Consider the following 18,709-nt stretch of genomic DNA (forward strand, 5'->3'; position numbering starts at 1 on the left):
TTTTTTTTCCCGGCACAGACAAGCAACTACCTTTGATTTATTTGTTGTGTAAAAATTGTTCACTGCCTAAATCATGTCTCCTATTGGCATTTACTGCCTTCTAGTGGCAGCACTCGTTCTGCAAATATCATTAAAAAAATATCACGGTGGAGAGTAAAAGTAAAAGTAAATGAGCGCTTTGGAATGACCTGAATTTCTGCAAACCAGTCGAACGTCCTGCATGCATCAGACCTGCACAACTTTCAAGAGGAATTTTAGACCATTCAGCTTTAGTTCAGCCATATTCCTAAGTGTCTGGTGTGAACGGCTCTCTTGAGGTCATTTCACGGCGTCAGCGTGAGGGGTGAAAGCTCAGCCCCCTCGCACGGAGCTTTCACTCCTCACGCTGCTTCCATCACTATGTGGCCATCAGATTGCTGGAAATCTAATCTAAACGGCCGACGCGTGCTTATGCCGCTGGCCGGCACTACTTTAATAGCTCAGCTTTGAAGACGGACGCCTCCCGCTCCCACCGCAGGACTCTGGCAACAAGGTAAGTAAGTAGGGAGAGGGGGTAGATAGTGAGAAGGGGCGGGGGGAGAGGCAGTGAGAAAGGGGGAAAGGCATTTTTTCCTTGTGTACATTTTCTTTCCATATCATATGGATAATAGCCCCATTTATGTCCTATAGGAGTTTAAAGAACCCCACCTTTTGATGTTATGTAGAATATATCATAGGTATGTGAAAGGGTGGTGACAGGTGCAGAGGTTATGGGACTTCAGTCAACCAGTTGGACCGGCAAAGTTTGATCCTTAGTGCGGGTAGGGACATGTGCCAAGGAGAGATCCAGGAAGCTGTCGGTGGCTCTGGAATCCAAGGTGGCGTTGAACCTTCTTATCGCCCCACTGTAATGACACCGGAACAGAGAGGTGATAGATCTTAGTGCCAGAAGTCAGAGGGGTACATTTCTTAGTGCTCTTACCTCTCGGGAATGCGGTGGGGCAGTCACGGACCCAATGCCCAGCCTCGCCACAGTGCATACACAAGCCTTTCTCAGTGCGTCGTGCGCGTTCAGTTTTAGCCAAGGGGCCTCTGGCCAGGCCGATCTGCACGGGTTCCTCGTTTTCTGTTGTCAACGAAGAGGGCAGAGAAACGGACGCACGTGGGGGATTAGTAGGACGGTTGGTGAAGCCCGGACGTGTGGCGGGTAATTGCCTGCGTTCCATGCGGCGTTCGCTGAGTCTCCGATCCATCTGGATTACTGTGTTGATCATCGATTCCAGGGAGGAAGGAGTTTCAACCCGGGCCAACGCATCCTTGAGGGATTCTGCTAACCCGAGCCTGAAGTGATACAACAAGGCCGGTTCATTCCAGTCTGTCTCCACCGCTAGGCAACGGAACTCCACAACGTAGTCTACCACTGGCCTGCAGCCCTGCCGGGGGCTGTGAAGGGCGCATTCTGCGTTGGCTTTTTTGTACGGATCCTCATATAGTTCATCCATAGCAAGGCGAAATACTGTCCACGAGTCCAAAGACGGATGCTGGGTATGAAGTAGGTGATGGGCCCAGCTCATGGGTCCATCTGCCAGGAATGATATGGCGGTCCTGACTTTAACATAGTCCGTGGCTTCAATGCAAACAGTAGTTCACAGGAGATGATGAAGGTCCGGTATTTACTACGATCCCCATTAAACGTTGCCGGTAGTCGCACATGGGGTTCTGGGGATGCCGCGGCCCTCTCTACCTGGGGTTCTGGAACAGGTGCTGGCGGCCCCGGCTGCGGAGAGGGGCCAGCCCCCTGTAGAACCAGTAGTTGTGTTTGCAGTTGCCGTTGGCTCTCTTGCAAATCCTGCAGGCTTTGCACCATGGTAACCAGTTGCTGCATGAGGGCGACTAGGGCTTTAGCCAGTCCCGCATGCTCCATAGTTGGCTTACTTGTTTTGTCAGGGTTGCTTGCGGAACGTAGTGCAGGAAGCAGAGAGGAAAGTCCAAGCAACAGAACAAAGGGGCAAATTCAAAGAGAGAAGTCAGGGACACAGTCCAAAGGTCAGGGCAGGCAGAGGTCAATCAGAAACAGGTCACAGCCAAAGGTCAAGGAAGGCAGCTATCAATCAGGGGCAGGGCAGGGGCAGGGCAGGGCACATTCAGAGACAGGGTAACAATTCCAGGGCCAGGACACAGCTACTCAGAGCAGGTAACACACATGTACAAAGCTTAACAAGGAAGCACAGTGTGTGGGGATTGCTGGGATTATATAGGTGTAGTGACAACATGTCCCACCCCCTAATCTATCATCCCTCCAATCCCCTATAGCCAGAAGAGAGGTAGAGGCGGAGTAATCCATCTCCCCTCATTCTGCTCCACCTTCTGGGTAGAACAACTCAAATGGTAAACGACTTGAGTAAATTAGAAGAATGGTCAAAAGTGCGGCAGCTGCAGTTTATTGTTGGTAAATGTAAAATAATACAAACCCAGAAGGGTTAATTTTAGGTGGGTAAAAAATATATCTTTTTTTTTATGTGAGGAAAAAAAAAATGTAAAACATATTTCCTGTGGGGGCATCGGGCGAGGAAAGAGGGATTTGGGCTCTTACAGAGGGAAGTTTGTAGGGTATCCTTATAAAAGACATTGGTCAAAGGATTTGCATGTGGTAGGCCTGTCTCCTGCGTCATTATATAGTGTGTATATATATGTATATATATATATATATTCACATGGAGCACTGCTTGATTTTGCATTCATGCCTTTGACTCATCACTTGCAGGGGACTGCTATTCCTATCAAGCTCAGGCAACTCTTTGCTCAAGCAGCTGAAATAAAATATGTTTACTTCCCTATACTGTATTAGCCTCTACCACTGCTGCTGGGTGACAGTTCCACTTTACTACCACCCTCTCAGTAAAGTAAAACTTATGTCTACTGTATAATATCGGACTGGAATAAAAACAATTTCCAAAGTCATATCAAATGAATTTTCAAGGGATGGCACTTCTGAGAATGATGATGATATAACACAGGCTCTGAGGATCATAACACAAAAACGCAACGTTCCGTTCCGTCACACAAGATTCAGGCAGATGGTTGTGTCAGTTTTGGCGTTGTCGATAAAGTTTAGGCTGGTCTCCGGTGACGTCATTTCTGCGCGACCCACACATGTGTCGCTAGCGTGAGTTCGAGGAAAGCAGTTTGTGGAATAATATGGGGGAGCCGAATGTGACCGAGGCGACGGCGAAGAAGACGAAGCAGACGAAGCAGCAGCTGTTTAACAACAGGAACGACCCGGTGAAGAACTTCGAGAGGTGGAAGAAGAAATACACCAAGAAGAAGGAGAAATGCAAGGCCCAGAGGAAGCAGAACAGGAAGCCCGAGTGGCAGGTGGAGAGGGAGACCATCAACCGTCTGGTGCAGCGCTATACAGAGGTGAGGATTTGGCTTTTTTAACGTAAGCATTTGTTACTGAGACTACATCTGGTAGACATTGCATCATAATACATATTACACCAAATCATACAATATTTAATGGCTGTTTAGTCACGTCTGCTCCAGGACCACGAATCGTTGTCAACCTAGCAGCTGAATTGATGTTCTTATTGCAATACGTTTTCGGTTGTTTTTGATTGATTGGCATTGTAGGAAAACAAAGGGCTTTGATGAACATTAAAGGTGTTTTAACTTTTTGTTATCAACTCTGTGTCTGTGGCCCTGTAATAAACATTAGTTGGTGCAATGTTTAAAAAGGTATTTTACTGCTGCAACTGTGTATGTTGTGAAATCTAAAGGATATTGTGGTTCACTTTGTAGAGAAGCTGCAGCTGTGTCTTTTTTTGTAGTCACTGATTTGGTTGTTAGAAGCAGTCGGTGCCAGAACAGCACCCCAGGGGGGTCCTCTCTGTTTTATCTATGTCAGCGCTGGAGTTAAGGATGTCACGTAGCAGAAGATATGTGTGGCCAAACACCCTTGAGATATCATGAAATAAAGTGCCTGTGATGGCTTGAGTGGCCGTTTAACCCTTCCACGTGCACTGAATGGGTTAATGAGGGTTTCTAGAACACGGTCAGACTCCCTTCTTAACGTCATTGTGTTAATCAATTCTTACTTTCAGTTCGATACAAGGAAATTACTTAAGAAGAATAAATATGTTTTTGTTCATGGTTAAGGGTATTTTTCTGTATTTTTCAGATAAACGCGAATGAAATAGTTAGATTCTCCGATTTCCCTTTGTCAAGAAAGACGCTCAGAGGTGGGTACTGTATTTTACTTTGTTTACAGAGTAATTCACTGTGTTTTGTATTTTTTGTTTTTTTTTAAACCTAAGCCTACATGTTAACGGTACAATATTTTAAAATTTAGATTGGCTGTTTTCTTTATGTTAAAAACTAGCCTTTTTTTAAATATACACTCTACCCCCTGCTTGCCCTTATATTGTCAATTGATGCCAACGTTTTGCTTACCCCGCTCTAAATATGTATCAGTAAATATTTCAAAAGGTTCCATCTATTACGTTGTAGCATACTTGTGGGCAGTAATACCAGTTTTTGTTTATATGCAATACTATGTTTCACCTGTTGTGAGATTCGGTGAGTAAAAGGGGCACATTTGGCAAGCTAATTGCGGTGGGATTGCGGGAAAACTGCTCCCTGGAAAGAAATGGATAACTTTCAATGTTTCTATCCCTCGTGACTGTCCAGGTTTGATGGAAGGCCAGTACCGCTTGGCTACAGAGATACAGAAGCAGACCATAGGCTTGGCCTTGCAAGGGAAGGATGTTCTTGGAGCTGCAAAAACTGGGTCTGGAAAAACACTGGCTTTCCTAATTCCAGTAAGTTAAGGAGTCTTGTTTGCTGCAGGGTTTACCCTCTGTCACTTAACAAAAACCTTAGGAGTTGGACTGAGTGTTTGGGGGGTTACTTTCACAGTAAATTGTGTAAAAGTGTTGTGACAAACGGAAATGCTACATCGACTATGCATTATTAAGTGCCGACTGTGGCAAGTTTCTCCTGTGAGGAGAGCCAGATTGGTCATGAATTAGTGTTTAATGGATCAGTAAGATTTCCCCCCCCCCATCTAGCCATATCTCGTATTTAATTTTACCGAGACCAATTCGATAACCGCATATCTGCACGTTTGTCATACTTGTAACTTCTGTTTGTTTTATAGACAGTATTTGGGCCTGGTTCCCATGTAAAGTAAGTTTTTCTGAGGCACTGCTAATGTGTATGTGCAGATAACTATAGATTCGCTCCATCAGGTTAAACAGAGGTTTTTAGGTTATAGTTTCTTTGTAAATAATTCATTAATGTTAGGCAGCAAGTATGCATCATACAGAGATCTATATAAGTTAGTAGTTGTCTTAACTAACTCATTTTATTGGTGCTGTAATAAAAAATAGATTTTACAATTGCAAACCCCAGCAATACATATCTAGAGTGCTTCTAATGTAATACCATGAACTGCAGGTTATTATAGCCCAGGTAGATTGAGATAACAGTTCTGTGATAGCTCTGCACACATTCAGCATACAGGCAACAGGCATTCATTATTTCAGATCAGTGTCCATCCATTAGAAATCTTTCTGAACCTGCTCCTGATTCATGGCAACGTTTTATCCCCTACAGATCTCCCACAGTCCTATACTTAGAAACTGTTCTGCAGTCCTTGCACAATCATAGAAACATAACTCTCTTGTAAATGTGATGCTGGGGTTACTTTTTATAAATGTTCTGTAATCAACTGTACACAAAGGAGAGGATATTTAATGTTTACAGCAATGAGCTTGAGTGACGGTGAAATAGGCATCCTCATGTCAAACGTTTTATTATTCCTGCAGGCCCTTGAGAGCTTGTACCGCCAGCAGTGGACAGCAGATGATGGTTTGGGGGTCTTGATCATATCTCCCACCCGTGAACTGGCTTATCAGACCTTCGAGGTCCTGCGAAAGATTGGAAGGAATCATGAATTCTCTGCTGGACTCGTCATTGGTGGAAAGGTCTGTTATACTCAAGCTGGCAAAAATGAGGGAATACGTTTGGTAGGACAAATAAGATTTCCACCTATAGCGCTACTTGGAGGTTTTGTTAGCTGTATCATATTTTGGGCACTCGTTATCCTTCAGCTTCAGGGTTCTTACACTCTCAATGATAATTCTACATATAATACACATTCTGAAACACTAAATCGTTTAAACACACGCACAATGAAAAGGGGATTACTAAATAACTTTCTGATATAATATGCAATCGGCCTACCATGAGAGTCTAAGCCTCAAAAAGAGTAAAGCCACCCCCAAGGGCAATCAATCAAATAGAGAGGTCCGTAATGAATGTGTGACCAAGAAGGCAGGTCAGGAGTCGGACAGTAACAGCTCGATATTGTGATGTCTTTGCCCTTTTGTTAATCTTGGTAGGGGTCCTGCATTGTAGACCTTTGAAAAATCACATGCAGTCTGACGATTTAAGGCAACAATTTTAAGAATGTTATTTTGTTAACTCCTTTGTGTTGGCTTTATTGTTAGTTACAGTATACAAACAACGTGATAAAAATAGGGTTATGTATTAAAAAATGATTCGGCTATGGAGATCATATCGGTTTGCCCTAACCTAAAAATCTCTTCCCCGTCGCATTTTCAGGATCTGAAGCAGGAATCTGCTTGCATCCACCGCACAAATATACTGATTTGTACCCCTGGTCGGCTTCTGCAACACATGGATGAGACTTCCTTCTTTCATGCGTCCAACCTCCAGATGCTCGGTATGGGGTTTATTTGTTAAGGCAGGAGTTGGACTGGCTTCATGGTATATGGTACTCTCCAGGGGGATTTAAAGGCTCATCATAAATATGCTTATTATATTAAGTATATAATGTAGGCCAGCTGCAAGTTATCAAATGGAATGTGTAGTCAAATTAATTTTATGTTTTTGTTTCACTTTACTCTAAATCATGAAAATATTTGATGTTTCTAAGTATATTAAGATTGGGTTCTCTTTAATTGTTTTGTCTTGCTAGAAACATAGCTTTTGTTTACTTGCAATGGACCAGAAACCCCTAAAATGTATTTTTCAGAATGGAAATATGTGCAGGAATTAGCAGCACACACAATATTTTTGTTTTTAGTAGTCATGAAATATTAACCCTCAATGGACATTAAAAACAATGCATTGTGAGCCCGTACATGAAGGGGTTATTAGTCAAATTTAAATCATAATATCTGGCTATTTCCTTTTGTAAATGTTTAATGGAATGCATTAACACAAAGCTTTTTGTATTCAACCCTATAGTGAGATGTATTTAATATCTGTGCAAGTCAAGTGAGACATATGTCATTGCCTCCTCTGAGTGTTCTCTCTGTGTTTTTATTACAGTGCTTGATGAGGCAGATCGGATCCTTGACCTGGGATTTACAGACACCATGAATGCGATTGTTGAAAACCTACCGAAGAAACGGCAAACCCTTCTGTTCTCTGCTACGCAGACAAAATCGGTGAAAGATCTCGCACGCCTGAGCTTGAAAGACCCAGAATACGTTTGGGTTCATGAAAAGGCAAAGTTCAGGTGCATTTCTCTTGCAACGTCATTGTCGCATTGATGTGGAGGGAAATATTTATTTTAAATATATTGCTGCTTAACGTAGTTCAGGCATAATAATGATATTCTTCCTGAATGCCATACTAGCTTATATAATAATGCTCAAATTCCATAAATTTGGGTGATTAGGTTTTTATAGCGCATCCATTACCTTCCCAAATATTTTAAACACTAGGGTACACTAGTTTAGTGGTATTAACAGATTTAAATATGAGCGGCGATCTTGATTTCCTATTTCCATGATTTGGATGATTATATCTCCCCATTAGCTTATCTTTCCCCAGTTGTTAAATTATTGCCACTCTTTGGCAGCCAATTTCTGTAAGGGAGGGGATGAAAGAAACAGACCAATAAATGATTTCTTATGCTTCTTCTGGACTTTTTGAAACATATTTTTTCCCGTTAGATAAAACAGCCCTCTTTTAAACCAAACGTGTGTTAATAAATTATACTGATTCGCAGGCTGTAGACAGTTTAATTAAGCAAAAAAAGCATGAGTAGGAATCTATTATATGGAAATTTACACCATATCTTACTGTTGTTATGACGCTCTTCAACTTGAATTCATGAATTCTGTATGTGTATACAGGTATATAAAAATATGTTCTATTTTTGCAAGAGTATTTGCAATAATATTGTGATATTGGCAGGTTGATATCCAGATATTATGTGTGAATGGATATTGATTTAGTAGTCAAAGCTCCATTTTATTTATTTTTATTTTTTATACACTTTTCATGTAATTATTTTTTCATACTCTGAAACAGAATGGTGTCTATTGTATGGACTAAATATATCAAGGGGTGATTTGGAGCCAGCATGATTTATGTGGTTTATATTACTTGGCGGCTTCATTAATGTGGCAATACTTTAAGTTTTTTTGCGGAAAAATGAGTAGCTGTCACGCATCCCCCTCTGCCGGCTTTATCTTGTCGTACACGCGCTGCATGGGCTGGAACGCTGGGCGCGAGCTCTTAACTGACAGTTTAATCTAAAGTGTGTCTCAGCGTCTTTAATAAATTAAATAGCGCGGTGATTAATTAAAATGAGCAATTATACCCTCCAACTAGCAATTACCAAGCATTGAGCTGAAACCAGTGGGTACGTTCATCGCACCGCTGATTGATTCCTGCTACTAAATGGCTCTGCATTGAATATTCTCTTTCCCTCATGCTGGGCTCAGCCAAGTTGCTTAAACCTATAGCTTGGCGTGAAACCTGAGAAATGTAGAGGACTTGGTGTGAACTGATGATAAAGTGTGACCCGTAATAAATGTATATATGCAATGGCAAAAGTAACTATGACATCTATTTTCACCACACCTGCTTAGTCGCTTATCAGAATGTATTTTATTGTTAAATGTTGGCGCTTAATGTTATTACTATCGCTACGGAATCTGCTGGCACTTTATGAATAAAATGTGATGATGTGATCAGTGGTCATGGTAGCATTGGCTGTGTATAGAAAACGGTGTATCTGATGGCTTAATAGTAGCATCATGCTATGGATAACCCCATAGCTCCCTTATGTTCAGTGCAGAATGAGCGGCATATTCTGCTTTCTATAAATTTGGTAATATAGTGAATCCCGCATACATTTACAAAAAAAAAATAAAAAAATAGGGACCTTTCAGCCGTCATATGCATTAAAGTGGATATAATGGCTGGAGTGTCCCCCTAAGGATATGTAATAAGATATTGTAGCGACTTGGACAATATTATATCTGCTATTTTTTTTACTTTTCAGTACTCCTGCGACGTTGGAGCAGAACTTTGTAGTCTGTGATCTGCCTCAGAAAATAAATTTGTTATATTCCTTTGTGAGGAACCACCTGAAGAAAAAGAGCATTGTGTTTTTTGCCAGCTGCAAAGAGGTATGTCCGGGCTTTAAGTCGGTGTGTTGGGAATAATAATAATCGTAGTCCAACAATGTTTTTCATGGGGGTTGCTGCTTTCTGAGCGCAAAGGCATGCGCAACCACAACGTTATGTTGTACAGATCTGAGTTTTCTGGATCAGGGCTGCAATGGCGCCACCTGTAGGAATATAAGAAGACGATCTGTCGAAGAATATAATGAAAATGATGTTTCACTGGGGGGGGGGACGATTCCAGATTTCATAGGTGGAGATGGTTCAGGTATAAGAAAAATACATGATGGCTTTAGCTACAGATATAGAACTGTACTTAACCACATGTTAAGCTGCCTGTGTAGCTGCCTGGTTCCCGAGAACCCGAGGGATATGAAGTTGCTGACTGTTGATGGCTTCTGGGAGCCTTGGGTGGAGTGGGTCGAAGAGAGGGGACATAAAAAAAAACCCATTACAAAACAAAGTATTAGTGCTAATTCTATTGCTTCAAACCACACTTGGTGTTCTCCTTCAATACAACCAAGAAATTGTATATGAATTATGCAACTTATAAAGTGGATGCGCATACCAAATATAAATATTGTGTAAAATATATGTGCAAATGTATATGTAATACGTATTCAATGCGAAACATATAGAAAATATATACAGCCCCAGTGGAAAATTAGAAATATGCTTCAGATCTGTGAATTCTTCTTTTGACGCAAATAGTAACTTCCAGAGGTGTGTGTGTGTGTGTGTGTGTGTGTGTATATAGAAAAAAAAACGATCTGTTGGTATTTCTATATGTACTATATATCAATACTGTTGTCCTACTTACTAAAAATAAAGCATTCAACAGTGTATAATAACCCAAGGGAGAGCCTTCCGTGGCATCGCATACAGCACTCCGTGTTGGGTAAATATAGATGGTTTTGAGGAATCATTCGCCAGTTGTGACAGTTCCCTTGTAATCTTTCTATGCAGTGGCGTCTTTCAGAGTTTCCATTGCTCTAAGGCGAGCGTGTGTATATATCTGTGTATGTTTTTTTTTTTTAATTTATTTTCTCACTTCTTGTTCTGTGGATGAAAGTTTTTTCCGTGCTTCCCCCTCGCAGGTCCAGTATTTGTTTCGTGCGTTCTGCAGACTCCGGCCTGGTATCCCCGTCCTCGCTCTGCACGGTAAGCAGCAGCAGATGAAGAGAATGGAGGTATACAACGATTTCGTGAGAAAAAAAGCGGCTGTCCTCTTCGCTACAGACATTGCAGCCAGAGGACTCGGTACGTACTGATTAGTTTTTAATTTTTGGGTTATTCATTGCTCTATTTGTCTATTGGCGTCACACACTCAGTACTTCACTGAGAGGGGGATACAGTAAAGTAATTTAAACATACATGGGGTCTGCGTATGGCTATCTGAATCGAATACCTGATCAAGGACTAGTTAACGTTGGCGTCTTTATGAGCCAGATGGATCTTATCTGCTGTTGAGTGTTGTTTCTTTGTGTGTATGTTAATGCTCCTGCCGTTAAATAGTTAAATCCGCACGGAAGATCTTCTTCTCGTACCGGTCGCTGAAGGTGCCCTTCAGGATATTCATTTCTCACCAGGCTGACTGTTAAGTTTTAATGGAAGCGCTGAGACATGCTGTAGTATTACAACTGATTAATGACATCTCAAGGAGAGCTTTACAGCTGTAAAACTTTAAGATAAACCAAACTCGGATAATCTCACGCATGTTGCGCATTTTTTTTCTGCCTTTTTTACATTAAAAACATTGGTCGTAAGAACAACAAAAAAGTATACTTCAGCCTCATAGTACTTTCTTTAACCATTTGCATTTTTTGTCTTCTGCTAAATACCCCTTATGGTAACTGTGTGTGTATATATATGTATATATATATATATATATATATATATATATATATATATATATATATATATATATATGTATATGTATATATATATATATATATATATATATATATATATATATATATATGTGCGTGTGAAATTTCAACATGCCAACCCCGTTTGGGGAATTTCTATTTTAATTTTGCTTGTGGTTGGCTTATACGTAATGAGTTTATGCAGGGATAGGGTACACCGACCTCTTGTGAATTGGCTTTTTTCTTCGCAGATTTCCCGGCAGTCAATTGGGTTCTGCAGCTTGATTGCCCAGAAGACGCAAACACTTACATTCACAGAGTCGGGAGGACAGCCAGGTATGTCCCCTTCGTTTCACAGAATAACTTCTCCTGAATGTTAATTTTTGCGACTTGTACTGTACTGTGGAGACTTGTTGAACCCTCATTAGTCCTCTAGTCCCAAATCAGCTATTTCACTGATGAGTGTGATGAGCTACTTTGTAGGTAATGAGTAGTTCTTTTTGGGTACGGAAATGCTAGAAAATGTCACTGCACCCCTGGTTTCCCATACTGCATTAGTTAGTTTGGCAGTCTGGGCATCATGCTTCATTTACTCTCGCACCTAGCTCCCCAAAACGTACGGCAGCTTACCAATGTCTTGTCGCTGCAGTACGCATTGTCAAGGGCCAGCTCTGCTCGACACGCAGGTTGGAGTGTTCTGCAGTTTCTGAGAGAGCGAGGCATAGCTGCGCTCTGGGGTACATTACCTTCTAGAAAGCTCAGTATGGCTGCTGTCTGGCGCATGTTTACTGCCGGGACCCTGTATGGTCACGGGGCTATCAATTGACCAGTTGAGCTTGGTCATACGTGGCTAATCGTTACAAGTGATCAGTAATGCCAAGTGTGATACAATGTGGCTGCAAGGATGTTACTTGGTTCTATTAGACCCAGACATCATGTTTGGCTGTATTTGTAGAACACTTTTTCTTCCAGGGAGTATTTATATAAAGGAGTGTATAAAGCTAGTATTTGTGTGGCCAAGAAGTTTTGAAGAAGGGATTGTTTGTCTATATTTGTGTTGAAGCGTATACCGAATGTAAGTGTATTTGCTGGCTTTCCTGCCTGGTATTAACCACGATATGTTCTTTAAGCGTTATTCAAGGTTTATTTTTCCAAATGGAATATTTTGGAAGCCATTTCTAGTATGTAGCATCTTTATCCCCTCGCATTCACTCTCTCGGCTACTATAAACTTTAACAATTCCCCTGCCCTGAATCTGACTCAAGACATTGTTCAATTGTTGGTAGATCCCCTTCCTTGTCACCGCTGTTTGTATTTAATGCATGGCTCGGCCTGCACAAGTAATATTGCTATGCACTAATAATATGCACTAATTGAGGTTGCCATAAGCCAGGACTCCATCACTTCCCCTACATAATCATAACCGCAGCTCTTATATTGTTATACGAGCCGGATTACATTTTAATAGCCGGGGCTAATGAAGCTCGCTGAGGCTTCATTGAAAGTTTCATGGACCGCAAAACTATCTAATTGTTCCGTATAAAAGCTTAATTAATGATCAGCACTAATTAGGATCCTGTATAATCTGGAATCATTAAAGAAATTCCTTCGCTGGATTTGTGGGAAATGTAGGGATGCAGCATGGCGCGTTCTGCGGGCCTGCGCTATCCGCCTGATAAACCTATTGATAATCCAGTGTCCTCTGCTCCGTTTCATTAAAGTGGACACTTTATTTTCGAAGAAGTAGAATTTTCAAATGAAAAATTGGTCGTTCTGCCAAAATTGTTTCGCATACAGTGGCAGTCAGCAGGGCACCTTTGGTAACTGGCTTTTGTGGGTCTCGTCTGTCACACTTCCCTGTGTTCTTCTCCCTTCATCTTCAACGCTATACCCGGGTTTCCTAATCCAACTCCTTCTTCCTTCACGGTTTGTCCCCCAGTCCTCAATTCCTATTTCAGTGCCTTCCAGCTCCCATGACTCTGTCAGTATCAATGGTTAGGATTTGTGGAAGTTAGGGCTCCTAATGCGTCCCCAATTAAATGAGTAAATAATCTTGGTACATTTGTTCTTCAGTTTCTTACACGATCCCTCATTTTCCTTTCAATTTCGTTCCCTCCTCACGTCCCCTTATCTTTCCTGTTCAGGCAACATTCCTTTTTCCACCAGCCTAGTCCCTCACTTCTTACCTCCTTCTGAAGAGGCCGGAGGATAAAGTACTTCTCTTTACCTCGCAAGAGGATTAGTTCCCGAGCCTTAGCATGCGCAGGCCTTTTGTAGATCTATTTTGTCCCGTTTCTATACGCGGTATTAGAACACTGTAATGCACTCACATCCAGCAAATGGTCGGAAAGAGGCGCTGTCCATCCTCAGATGGAATACCTGGGTCTCAAACTCTGGCCTGACTTAGTAGATGATTATCAGGGAACACCGATTGCAACGCACATAGCATGGAGAAAAGTCAAGTAGTTGTGTTGATTCACTGAGCCATTTTGAATGATTTTTGAGAAACAATTGGAAATGTCATTAATGTGGGATTTTTGCCTAGTTATGGATTACCAGTGGGGTTGAAGCTAAAAGGGTTGCCCCCCCCCCCAACCTTACATTATTATATTAAGAGAGATTATGTATTTAAATATTATTACCTTGAGTAGGTTAAGCCAAGTACATGGGATTCGGAATTTTGTAATTTTTAAAGGAGACATACAAAAATATAGTCATAAAAGTAGAGCGTTAGACTTGGATGTATAGAAAGTATTTCTTAACATGCGGGAAGTAGATGTGTTTTTTGTGAGAGCGCTTGGTTCTAAAGCAAGGAAAGCTCAAGAAAATGACATCGCAGAGAAGAATGCGGGTCGGTTTGTCTGCTTCTTCTGGATAAGAACTTTTTGTGTTAGTGGTCCTGTCACTAGGGGGCAGTACAGCACCACGTTCTAATCCTACATTCATGTTATGGCTTCCTTCACCCCACCAAATCTTTAATAAATAAACCACCTTGATGGTGATACGGCTCCTAATCACGTGGCAGGGGAAGCTTAGCCTTTCGGTATTTGGTTATTGCATTGTCCACGAAATGTTCAGTAATATTGGCGTTTGTTTAATAACGGCAGAGTCGGCAGTGGCAGCAAAGGCTAAGCTCTCTCTGCATCGTTATTATTTTCTATTTCCATAGAGTTGGCATCTTTCACCGCGGTGTAGAAAAGGTATGGAAAAACTGTTGGTTCTGCTGAAAGAAAACCTTTTAAAAATGGATCCCTTTTAATGCAGGGTCTTTAGATTGCGCTTCAGATAGGAGTACAAGTTGCTCATCAACAACGCTCGGCGATCTACCTCTCTGCTTGTCGTTAAGACTCCGTTTCTCATCGTGCCGTCAGCCACCGGGAGATCATGGGCGCTGCGGTGGAAACAGCCGCTGACGCGCCCCCAGTTTGTTCGACCTTGTGCTTAACTGCGTTAACGAGCTTAAAGTGCACTTCGGTCGCCAGCAGATATTAGATTTTCTGATTTATCCGTTAAACTGATAAAGCGGCGGTTCCTCCGGACCAGCTGCGGTCTGGGAAGAACTCTCTGCCGCTCAGAGTTGGAGGACTGGAGAGGAGATTGATGGAAGTAAAAAAAGGCATTGGAGGAGTCCGATATCCTCTGTACTCGGAATGTTTTGCGTATTTAAATATTCTCTATGAACGATTATCCCCGTGCCGGCTTTACAATAAGTTACACTGAATTATTCAGCTCTCCTTGTTGGAGTTCTTCTGCAGAACCTTTGCTTTGTGCTTTCTTGCATTACTTTTCTAATGCTTGGCCCACTAAATTCTGGAGTCGCCTATGTACGTCGTACATTATCGTGTCCTTGATCTGTATGATTTCTTTTCTCGTTCAGGTACAAGGAGGGCGGAGAGGCTCTGCTGGTCCTCCTTCCGTCTGAAAAGAAAGGGATGGTGCAGCAACTGGAGGGGAAAAAGGTTCCTATTAATGAAATCAAGTGAGTAAAACCGCACTTCTTCAGTGTGAAAAGCTGCAAAACATGCATACGCTTTTTTTCCTCCCTCTTTTCCCACTCTGTGATTTTGGGTGGATCTACCCATTATGCCTTTCCCTTCCCATCTAGTATTCTTGTATATTGAAAGCAATTCATTCTTCATCTGCTTGTGCTGTAAACTACTCAGCGCTGGGCTTTTTTGCCCAGACCAGTCACCATTCCTAAAGTTAACCAGTTAAGGGCCATATGCACGTGCAAAGGGTTAAAACACCCTCTTCTTTCTTTCTTTTCAGACTTAAAACAGCATTCATTATTTACCAGTACTTGTTATGTCTAATACAATGCTGTTTTATGAAAACCCCCTCCCCCCCTTTTTTTTTTTACATTGTGTTTTTAAGGTCTTAATTATAGCAATAAATCATTTTATTTTGCCTTACGGCACATTTTGGTGTTGGCATAGCTGGCATGATGCCGTTATTGCTGCTTCTGGTAATTTTATAAAAGACATTAGAAAAGTTGAAACAAATATATAAGGTGGAACTTCTTCGGTACACATTATACATCTTATTTCCTATGCCCTGTTAATTGATATAACATTGTTTTAGCAACTGTTCTACCTTTTAATATTAAGCATCTCTTAATATGGCAACAGTAAAAACATTTTTTTTCTGATCCGTCCTCGCAATAGAAAGCCGCAAAGAGCTTGATGTATTTTTTATTAGAATTATTAATTTCTGGAGATTTTTTTTTTTTTGCATAATTGTTAAAATTAAGTATGAGGTATGCTAAAAGCAGATTATGCATTATATACTAATTAAAAAGCTAATTAAAATGAAATTAAGTTGAATTCACTAGATCACATTTTTATAGCTCTTTTCTCCCCCAAGCTTCCTAGAATTAAGAACTCTAATATACTGATCCATTGCTTTGGTTTTTTTTTTTTGTATCAGGATTAACCCTGAAAAACTTTCCGATGTTCAAAACCGTCTGCAAGCGTTTCTGGCACAAGAGCAAGAGATGAAGGAGCGAGCTCAGAGGGTATGTTTAAGGTGGTTCGTGTTTGTATGTCTGTGTTTTCCGGCTTGCTTTGCTATTTACGTAGATGTCTTGTTATATGATGAGGCGTTAAGGCAGGTTTGTCTGATTGCCCTCGAGATGCGACCGTTCTCATGTATTCATTGCGTTGTGCTCAGAGTGAAGTGAAATCCTCGTGAAAATGGGTAACGGGTGCCTTCAGACAATGGGATCCACCATCATAATACCTTAAGGGACAGCCTAATCTCCCACACAGCCCCCCCATCAATGAATAATGTATATTAAACTACTAAAAAAAATATTTTAACCTGTACTGAAAAGAAAATGTATCTTTTCACGCCACAAGTTGCTTGAAGCAGCCCCTTAGTGGAAGGAAAGCGCAGTGAGTGGGAGCGCTATATGCACAGACGTTGGTGTGCAGACCCACCGGAACCCTTGTGCGAACCTGCGCAGGATCATTGGGAGTTGTAGACGCGTTCAACGAGCAAATCGTCTGCACGCCAAGCAGCTGAGGACAGGAAAAGAGAAAACGCAATGGCGATTGGAATAAAAATGTAAAAAGGCACACGGTTATTGTATTACTTAAAATACCTATGTTGACGGAGGTGTCCCTTTAAACGTAGCGTCTCGGATCTCCGAGGAGAATGGCCGCATGGTCTGTGTGCTGAGTCGCGTGTGTGTTACGAAAAACTCAAATGTGACATCAATGAGGTTTGGTGCTGAGCAGATAATTTCTAGTATTACAATTGAATTTCGTTCGGTGCTTCAGGGAATTCTTTAACCTGTATGCTGCGGGCGATGTCGCTTTGCTCCAACGTGTCACCTGTTAACCATGTTATGGTACATAAATATTGCAGACCTAACTCAATTCTCTGCTTCGTCGTGGATCCGTGTAGAAGGACAGGGATATTCCGCTCGCTTAAGCACATTTTCAGCTTTTCAGCCGTGTGTGATGTGATCTTTTCTATCGGCATCGCAGATCTGCTAGAGAGGCGCTGATCAAGCGGCTACATCATGGGCATTGCTGAAAACTTTATTATTTTAGAATTTATTTTATGAAATAATAAATGCAGTTAATTCTGTCCCATCTTTCATTTAAATGTCTAAAAGTTTATGAAAACTTGTTTCTAATTCCTATTTTTTTTATCTTTTTTGTAGTGCTTTGTATCTTACTTGCGCTCTGTCTATTTGATGAAGAATAAAGAGGTGTTTGACGTCTTTAAGTTGCCGCTCGCCGACTATGCTCAGTAAGTAGCTTTGTATTTAAGGGACAGGACTAAATAAAAATGCAGCGATGCCTGCCGCAGGGTGGGCACCAACTGCTGGGAAGCCGAAAAGTCTTTTGCTGCGGATTAACCAATTGGACGTGGATCACTGATGCCAAACGGGGCTTTTTCCAAGAATCATAGAGGAAAGCTGTCTGTTTTGGCATTCAGTTTTATTTGCATTTCAGTTGGTGCCGGGACATTACAACTATCCGTTATTTTAGACATAGCCATATAGTCCATGTTCAGAGAGCTATATATATATATGCGGTAGTGGGCATTAGTACAGGCCCCCCAACTAACAGTGCAGGGATTCCCAGCACCAGTCTGATGTTTACAGGACTATAATTGTCTAGAAACAATCCTTCTTGAGTCTAGAAGCAGTAGTACTTTCATACTCATAACTCTCATAACAGCTTACAGTGCATTTCACATCTTAACTGCCCTGCATGTAAAAAAAAAAACAAACAAAAAAACACAACCGAACCCCTTCCCTTTATCATGAAATCTCTTTTCCGCCAGCCTTAGACAGCGTCCACGTATTGTCTGTTAGGTTCGATTTACCTTAACAGTTTGCTATGTTCATCAAAGCTTTTTGGTTTCATTTTAATCCCAGAACACAATTTAATTGCTAATACTATGGCACGCAAAGGGTTAAGTGCACATAGTGTATTAGATTTTTCAGCATTTTAATATAATAAACACTTTATTTGCCCCGTTAGTGTTATATTTGTTTTCTGCTTTAATGCCGGCGTTCTGTATAGGCTCTGAGGCTTCTCCCATCGATACGGAGCTAGTGAATGCGCTGCGCTGTTATCCAAGGGTTAAGCGGCGTTTTCTAATCGCAGCGTGAGTCGAGATTAAATATTCCGGCTGTGTGCAGACAGCGTGACTCACAAGGACCCGTCCCCGGCCTAAATGTCACATGGAAGCGACTTGCTCGCAATGGCCATCTGGCTAGGGAAATGAAATGTAACTTTTTTTGATGAGAGCGATTTATTCTGTAATTATGAACTGTGACAGCTTAATCTGTACAGCGGTAGGGATGCTCTTTATCCATCACCAGTCCGCTCTTTCTCCCTGGCTCTTGATCGACGTCGTCTGCACATTGCCAGGGAAAGAACCGGGTCGCTGTAG

The 18,709-nt window shown here is 41.6% G+C and overlaps 1 protein-coding gene across 1 annotated transcript in view; it reads left to right on the forward strand.

Moving 5' to 3' along the window:
• Positions 1 to 3,177: 3,177 nt before the first annotated feature.
• The window catches only part of LOC149288925 (putative ATP-dependent RNA helicase DDX10), an 89,282-nt gene continuing 73,750 nt past the window's right edge, over positions 3,178 to 18,709 (forward strand). The window contains exons 1-12 of the mRNA XM_089491185.1: positions 3,178 to 3,399; positions 4,160 to 4,220; positions 4,669 to 4,799; positions 5,808 to 5,966; positions 6,607 to 6,727; positions 7,339 to 7,528; positions 9,308 to 9,434; positions 10,526 to 10,688; positions 11,548 to 11,632; positions 15,174 to 15,275; positions 16,223 to 16,310; positions 17,466 to 17,554. Coding sequence (XP_089347311.1) covers positions 3,178 to 3,399; positions 4,160 to 4,220; positions 4,669 to 4,799; positions 5,808 to 5,966; positions 6,607 to 6,727; positions 7,339 to 7,528; positions 9,308 to 9,434; positions 10,526 to 10,688; positions 11,548 to 11,632; positions 15,174 to 15,275; positions 16,223 to 16,310; positions 17,466 to 17,554 — 1,538 coding nt within the window. The remainder of the gene's footprint in view (positions 3,400 to 4,159; positions 4,221 to 4,668; positions 4,800 to 5,807; positions 5,967 to 6,606; positions 6,728 to 7,338; positions 7,529 to 9,307; positions 9,435 to 10,525; positions 10,689 to 11,547; positions 11,633 to 15,173; positions 15,276 to 16,222; positions 16,311 to 17,465; positions 17,555 to 18,709) is intronic.

The sequence above is a fragment of the Sceloporus occidentalis genome, unplaced genomic scaffold (genome assembly GCF_023333645.1).
Source record: "Sceloporus occidentalis isolate IW3139 unplaced genomic scaffold, rSceOcc1.0.p SCAF_49, whole genome shotgun sequence".
NCBI classification, from domain to species: domain Eukaryota; kingdom Metazoa; phylum Chordata; class Lepidosauria; order Squamata; family Phrynosomatidae; genus Sceloporus; species Sceloporus occidentalis.